The sequence below is a fragment of the Ostrea edulis genome, chromosome 8, assembly GCF_947568905.1.
Source record: "Ostrea edulis chromosome 8, xbOstEdul1.1, whole genome shotgun sequence".
Lineage (NCBI taxonomy): Eukaryota > Metazoa > Mollusca > Bivalvia > Ostreida > Ostreidae > Ostrea > Ostrea edulis.
Window position 1 is genome coordinate 34,042,302 of NC_079171.1, and position 8,011 is coordinate 34,050,312.

Consider the following 8,011-nt stretch of genomic DNA (forward strand, 5'->3'; position numbering starts at 1 on the left):
TGTTGTTGCACTATTTCCTGTCTTTCTAATTATTCCCTATGTGTTACAAGAGGTTTTAATTAAATTACAGGTTTTAGAGTAGTGAAGGATGTTGGTATTTAAGCAACATTGCACATAGGTAGACAATGTATTGTAATCATATATTTCTATTTTATAAATATGTTATCGAATACTTTGATGTTAGTTAGAAATGTTGTTATTTGTTGTTTGCAACTCATTATTATACATTTTGGTTGAGCATCACTGAAGAGACATTATTTGTCGAAATGCGCATCTGGTGCATCAAAATTGGTACCGTATAAGTTTTACATTATGACCCCTGGGTCGAAGCCTCTGCTGGTGGACTGTTAGTCCCCGAGGGTCTCTACAGCCCAGTAGGGCCAGCATTTTTTTATTTTTAGGTTTACAAACCCGCCGCTCGCTTTTTCGAATTTTCAGAAAAAAAATAAAATTGAGAAAATTGGGATTTTTTTTCTTTCCGATGTCAAATTTGTATCGGGATCGAGATTTTGAATTTACGAACTCGTATTTCCGGTTGATGAAAACATGGCGCTTTGATGGAAAAAACGTGTATGGCCTGGTTTAGTATTAAATATATCGACGGGAGTGCCGTTCGGAAAGTTTTCGCTCGATCGGAGGACACCCAACTTGCTGGGGAATTTGTTGTTCAGGGGTATGTTGGTGAGATGAGGCATTTGGTGAAAATTGAGGGTTTTAAGACTGACGCAGATGAAGCAAATTCAAGGCAGAGTGAAAATGCGATGCAAATACCGAACGACATGCCAATGCATACTGTCGCTGCATTTGGGGTGCGATACTTAGTGGTATACTATGAAAACAACGCCAAGGCAGTTCCCGAACCAACTAAACGAAATGCTTTTGATGTGCTCCGTGATGTAAACAGAGTTTATGACTGGCTGCCCCCACCCAAGTAAGTTCTTATCAAGTAATAAAAACCCTAAAAAAAAAAAAGAAAACAACAACAACAACAACAAAAAACCATGTAATTTTAAAAGTCGGCAATATTAAAATGCAATGTACGAGCAAATCCTCTTTTTGAGCTACTTTCACTTTACATGTATATAGCTATAGTGTTCCTCTTGAAATTTTATTTCAAAGTTTTTGAATTTTTGTTAAAATTTTGTAGAAGGACACCATCAAACAATAAGGACAAGCTCTATAATGATGTTCTTCAGAAATGTATGGATACCTTTCAAGTTGGTTTTCGTAGACAACAGCAGGATATTGGATCAAAGATCATCAACACTCTAGTGGAAACTCTTTGGTTTATTGACCCTTTTCTTGACAAAATGAAGGAAAGATCCTGCAAGATCCCAGACGAGCTCTACTTTTGTGGATACAGAGATTTGAAAAAGTGTCATAAAAAATATGTTGGTGTACAGGTAAACTTGATTGCTATGTGAAAATGATATTTGATATTTTGGATTATTGTTTTGAAAAAAAAAATAATAACAAACATGTCCAGGGTGTCTTAGTTTTTACTGAAATACTTCAATATTTTATTTAGAAATAGGATAACAACAACATACAGTGACTAAATTGTTTTTACAGATGAAAGAGCCAGAACTTAAGGCCAGGCTAGATGCCTTAGCAGAGGTACTGATGTATCCATGGTGGACGAATCCTCGCTTTCAAGTATTTTACAAATGTGTGAATGGTCTGTACAAGGCATTGGAGAAATACCATAAATTTCTAGCAAATCAGCAGGAGCGTACCAACCAAAACCATGCATCCCCCACACCTGTTAGATCTCTCAACGACAATTGGTCCTTAAAGTCTATAGAGGGTCAGTATTTAAAACATCATCACAAGGTCAAAGTTTTGAATAGCAAGGGCCAAAATAATGGTACAATGTACGTGTCATCAAAGAAATTTCAATACAAGGAAGGCCTAAAGATTTCTTTAATATATAAATAAAAGGCATCTGACAATTTTTCATCATTTTCTCACAAACAAAATTTGTTAAATATATTTAATATTTCAGGTAATCCAGGTCAGTCTGTACCAACTGACTGTAAATCCCTTATTTCAAAACTTGAAACCTTGGATACTTACGAAGCAGTCCCATTAGACAATTTTGAACCTAGTGAGGTGAGTGATAGGCGCAAATGGAGAATGAAGATAGAGAGCGTGTTACCATTTCCAGTATCATTGTTTTCAATCAGTTTTGGGAACTACATTGGCAATTCACTTTTTTTATGGAAAATACCATGTGCAAATGAAAGAAGTGCTGAAAAAGAACTTGAAGTAGTGACTCACATTAAGGACAAAATGCCTGTGTTTTCTACCAGAGCAATAAGGAAAGAGTTTTTTGAAAGATATCCGAATCTGAAACCATATGAACTGAGAAATATGTTCTTCAAGCTTACAAATTTTGAATACTGTGCAGAGAATCAAACCACTGCAGCTGTTGATGAACGATTCTTGAAGTTTATTTTATCTAGTGATGATGAAGACTTAATAGTGGACCTTAGGAAAAACAATGGCCGTCCTTGTGACCCGAAGCTACAACCATTTTGGGATGAACTTGCCAAGTTACTGGAGGAGGTTTCAACAGTGGATGATCGCCGCCAGCATTCAACATCCTATCTTCCATTTGCAATTTCTATTGATGATTTACGAGAACAAGTGAAAGCAAGACTTCCTCCAGGTGATCCGACTCCTTCAAATTCCTGGATCAGACTGAATTTCATGCCATCTAACCCAATGGCTAAAACGGCAGCAAACTACACCGGCAGATTCAATGTTAAATATGCTGTACAGCAACGATTGCTGCGTGCACAACATGATGATGCATCCTTTGCCTTACATCAGTTCTACATGTTGAAAGACATGGCCGTCCAGTACAGGGAATTTGCTCACATGCAGTGTCTTGATGATAAAGCAATCGTACCCATAGGTGAACCATACCGACCTGTTTCCACTGGTGTTAGGGCACATCATCAAGGACTGACAATTAGCAATAGCAAAGGCCTACTTTGTCTCGATCACGATTACAGCATTGCTGGGATGGTACCTTCAGTGTGCTTTCAAGTGTCTATTCCTGAAAATTCCAGAGATTCATTTCATTCAGGAACCTTACATATTACACTGAAAGACAAGGTATTCCAGAGCTCCACTCCATTTAGGCATGGTATGGAAACCATCAACATTTTGCGGGAGTTTCATAGTCATGATGATGTGAATTTGGATAAGCCAATACTCTTCCGTTATACAGATGGTGGTCCTGACCACAGGACAACATTTCGCTCTGTTCAAGTTGCTGCTTTGCTGGAATTTATAAGTTTGGATTTAGACTTGCTAGTCTGTGTTAGAACAGCCCCAAACCAAAGCTATAATAATCCTGCAGAGAGGATGATGTCAATTTTGAATATTGCATTGCAGAATACCGCCCTTTGTCGTACAGCCATGTCTGAGGGAAGAGAGCTACAAGCAAAGCGATTGACATCACTTGCTTCCATACGAAGATATGCTGAGAAAAATCCAGATTTCAAAACTGACTATATAGATTCTATTCAGGAGCCTATCACTATTATTTCTGAACGATTTCAGAAACTTAAACTAAAAGGAAAACCTGCTCATGTGCACAGTGCAGCAACAGATGGAGAAATCAAAGATCTGCTTGAAATTATTCATGTGCTCGATCAAGACTACAAAACAGAAGATATTTCAAACTTTGAAAAATCTAGGATGGTTCATGCATTCATGAAGTCACATGCAAGGTTTCGCCAGTATTCCTTTCAGGTATGGTAATATGCATTGTAATTTTTGCATGTTAAAATGACATATAATGGTGTGAAGTATTAGTTAATGTCCCTTCGTAGAATAATAGCTTGCTAGCTTTTGGTATCCTAATTATTTATGAAGCTTAGATATGCATTAAATTGAGCTTGATCAAAGAAACAGTGCATGTACTAATCTTGTAACGAACACTCATTCTTTCATGCTTTTTCATACTCAGCTAGTATACTAACTTTCCTATTGCACACTCTACCTGCTTGCTAATATAATATGGCTAGGACACTGGATCATAAATTTCAGCTGAAGAAGTGCAAGGATGCTTGCTGCTCATATTGCACAATTAACCCACCTAGACTTCCTCATGATGTGTTTGAACAGCTTTCTTTCTTACCTGACCCAGTATTGGGATGTGATGGCAGATTCAAACCATTTACTGAAGTTTATGGCACTGAAACATCAGATTCAGATAGACCCTCTTTGCACAAAAAACCTGAACTTACAGAGAGAGACAAAAAATTCAAGACCATGCTTGTTGCTGGTTTGTTACATGTTTACTTGAAAATCATTTTAAATGGTGTCAGTTAACAAAGTTTAAACTTCTGCTGGGTACATTTTAAGTTGTTAAATGTTGTTCAATCTGATATTTAAAAAAAATGTGTTCAAAACAAGTTCATTTGATATTCTTTACCATTTTCGATGTTGGTAACATCAAAAATGGTAAAGTTTTTATTTATTTCATCCATCATATGTTGTTCTTTTATTTAATAGCCAAAGTTCGCAACTATGTTGTCTGCCATGACTGTGGGAAAAGACGGGTTGTGTATTCTGCTGCAAAACTAACTAGGGAGCAAGAAACCGCAGTCACTCGTGTGAAGGAAGAGCTGCTTTACTCATGTGGTAACCCTCTTTTCCCTGGTGGTGCTTACCAAGATATTATCATCGTTAAGGAGGGGATGAATTGTCAGAGCCCCATGGAGACCACGTACTATTCTGGTACTCATTTTAATTGATGCATTTTATGAGAATTTTGAAAATTGTCTACAATTCTACAGCCTCACAATATATATGCTCTATGGAGGTAGTTGGTAACTTATGACAAACATAATATCAAAATAGTTCATTATTTATAACAGGAACTGCCCAGGTGTTTGAGTCTGTGTGTTTTCATTGTGGCAAAGACGAAGATTTGGCTGATAACGATGAAATAAACAATTTAAGGTCGAACTATCTTGTTCGTCCCATTTGTAACCACTGTGTAGCCAGTGGAAAGGAGCCGGTTACACGAGCATCAAAGAAACAGCGAAAATAAATGTACATTACAGAATAAAGTCGATAATGAATCAAAATATGGATTTTTTTTTTTTTTATTTCCTCCTCCTCTGGGACTTAATAATTCTTGGGTTCGTAAACCTAAAAATAAAAAAATGCTGGCCTAGCTAAGTACTTCGTTACTAGCTTGAAAATACGGATGTATATGTAATTGATTTTATAAAATTTAGAAATTCCTTTCAAAATTAAGGATTATCTCCCTCATGCATAGATCTTATCCTTGGACGAATTTGGCTCCACTTTTTTGGCACAGTAGGTGTGGCACGCTAAAGAACCCGCATTGCTCAATAGCCGTAAGCGCCGAACATAGGCCTAAATTTGAAGCCCTTCACCGGTCTTGGTGACGTCTCCATATGAGTGAAAAATTCTCAAGCAAGAATCAGTGAATCAATCAGTCATGGTGTTCTTTGAGATACTTCATCCATTGCTTGAAATACAATTTTGTGTTTGATTGCATCTGTTGTTTTGAATGTCGATGTACTGTAAAACAGCGGAAAGCGCATAAATTATCTTCATATAGTTCTTCTCTGTTGACATTCTTGTCTAGTGTGATTATCGACTTTGACGATAAAATGTACAGTCTACTCCGGATATAATGAAATTCAGGGGACCGACCTGAATTGTTCATTATATCCAAAGTTCAATAAAACCAATGCTGAACTACACAAATATTGCTACTGGGGAATTACTTTTAACTTCAATATAACAGATATTTCAATATAACCGACATCAATATAAGTGGAGAGGACTGTAGTTCAGAAGTTGTACGGGATCACCCAAGAGATAATTGAAATGAAATATATCAAAATGCACATTCATTACGAGCACTGGTTTCCACTTGGTATCAGAACGCTGTCTCAATATGTAGTCCAAGAGATTGAATCGCTGCAGACGTTTTCGGACTTTTTCCAGGTCACTGCGTCTAGATACATAGATTGGTCGCGGAAACAACGCTTCGTTAGTGTACGGAATGTAATATCTGTAATCCCCAGTTTCGGTATTAATTAAAATCAGACCGAAATGAAGATTTAGTCGGAAAGCATGTTGTTGACGATCATAAATATCCTCCAAAGATTCCATAAGCTCAAAAATTGAAAAATCGTTAGTAAGAGGGATGTTATATATAGATGCTACGTGTCGCTCTTGATGACGTCGGAGAATGTGTGAGGTGTTCAATTTATATGTTTCTTGCAGTGCTTCGTTTCCAATCCATGGTTCCTCTCATCTCTCAATATTAATATGGAGAGGGTTGTAAGAAACCACCACCTTGCTGCAGATGATCTCTCATCTGATGTCTGTACAGATCACTGCGGGTAACACATACAAGTTGACATCTTTGACACCGGTATTGACGTTATGGAGTAGGTGAAACAGATCTACTAGGACCTGGTACTGGTGATGTTGCTCTAGCGGGGTGTTGATATAACTAAAATAAATTAAAAAAAATTAATATTAATGTACTAATAACACAAAAATATTAATAGTGCTTTTTACGTAAATGTGATTGATAGTCCTAGGTTGTTTTTTTTCGAAAAAAAAAATAGTTATCTTTCTTCCTCTGCTTCAGGTCACAATCCATTCTGGTCGATAACTTAATGAAATACCTGACTGACCACAGCATAAAAATGAATCATTATACGGTCGTAATCAATTATGTATATCGTACTGACCGCAAGGTGAATAACTGAACAAATTAATGGATTTAAAAAGATGAATGTGGATATACGTTTAAGACCCCTAATTAAAGTAGTTGTGAACATAACCTTTAATAACAAGAGTACCGCAAACGGTATATAATACGCCCGTGAAATGCTTACAAAGGGTGTTTTTCTTTATTACTATAATTTGTATAACTTTGCATCAGGTAGTATCAGCCATCATGAGGCTGTGACAAACTTTCATATGAACAAAACTTAAAAATCGAGATTTCCTCAAAATGGACCAAGTTTAACAACCTGTATTTTTTTCAAAAATGGAAGAAAATCAAATCCTTCCCCAGATGCACATCTTCGATACCCATACAAACACTCCACAAAATAAGATGGTCCTCACTTGAAAACTATGGGAGGAGTTGAGCGGACAAATTGTGTTCAAGGGGTTGATGCAAGGTGAAGATAACGAATAGTGATCAATCTCATAACTCCTACAAGCAATACACAATAGATAGTTGGGCAAACACGGACCCCTGGACACACCAGAGGTGGGATCAGGTGCCTAGGAAGAGTAAGCATCCCCTGTTGACCGGTCACACCCGCCGTTAGCCCCATATCCTGATCAGGTAAACGGAGTTATCCGCAGTCAAAATCAGTGTGCCAAGAACGGCTTAACAATCGGTATGAAACACGTCAGACAGTATTTGACCCAATGCGAGGTTGTATTGACGAAGTAGATCGTTATAACGACCATAGAATTTGCGAAATGCTGACTTCAATGGAGACTGTTGAATCCCTGTACCATCAACTTGTTTGTTAGTAGCTTTCCTCGGTTTAAAAACTGACTATACGCAGAACAAGCTCTTGCATATCGAATCAGTTGAGATATATAAACACCATATACAGGTGATAATGGAATATTGCTATATAAATATGGGAAGTTGACGATGGAGAAGCTGAAATCATCCCGTTTGTCATACAGTTGAGTTGTCAGTTTGCCGTTAATGTCTACTTTCACAGCGAGATATTTTTTCTTCTCACGTATATATTTATATATATATATTTTTTTCATTACATACGTATATATATATATATATATATACGTATGTAATGAAAAAAATACATCCAATCCAATGGGTTCCTGGCACCATAGGTGAGGAATGAGTCGGAATATCCTAGGATATTTTATCCCAACCAAAATTGTATGCTTCCAAATAATACATATATATTTAAAAAAAAGTTTGATGTCTGTCAAGCAAAAGGGTTAT

At 36.9% G+C, this 8,011-nt stretch overlaps 1 protein-coding gene across 1 annotated transcript; it reads left to right on the forward strand.

The window, feature by feature from the left end:
- The first annotated feature begins 339 nt into the window (after window positions 1–339).
- Window positions 340–5,108, forward strand: LOC125679276 (uncharacterized). The gene is made up of 6 exons (XM_056147403.1): window positions 340–931; window positions 1,148–1,403; window positions 1,573–1,807; window positions 2,006–3,765; window positions 4,531–4,755; window positions 4,896–5,108. Exons 1-5 carry the CDS (start codon window positions 558–560, stop codon window positions 4,600–4,602), a joined length of 2,697 nt encoding a protein of 898 aa, XP_056003378.1. The 5' UTR covers window positions 340–557; the 3' UTR covers window positions 4,603–4,755; window positions 4,896–5,108.
- The last annotated feature ends 2,903 nt before the right edge of the window (window positions 5,109–8,011 follow it).

What these genes read in the sequence shown, in the direction of transcription:
- LOC125679276 (XM_056147403.1), top strand. Translation starts at nt 558, where the DNA reads ATGGAAAAAACGTGTATGGCCTGGTTTAGTATTAAATATATCGACGGG. An exon ending in GACTGGCTGCCCCCACCCAA is followed by an intron (nt 932 to 1,147) that starts GTAAGTTCTTAT and finishes AAAATTTTGTAG; the next exon opens with AAGGACACCATCAAACAATA. An exon ending in AAAAATATGTTGGTGTACAG is followed by an intron (nt 1,404 to 1,572) that starts GTAAACTTGATT and finishes TTGTTTTTACAG; the next exon opens with ATGAAAGAGCCAGAACTTAA.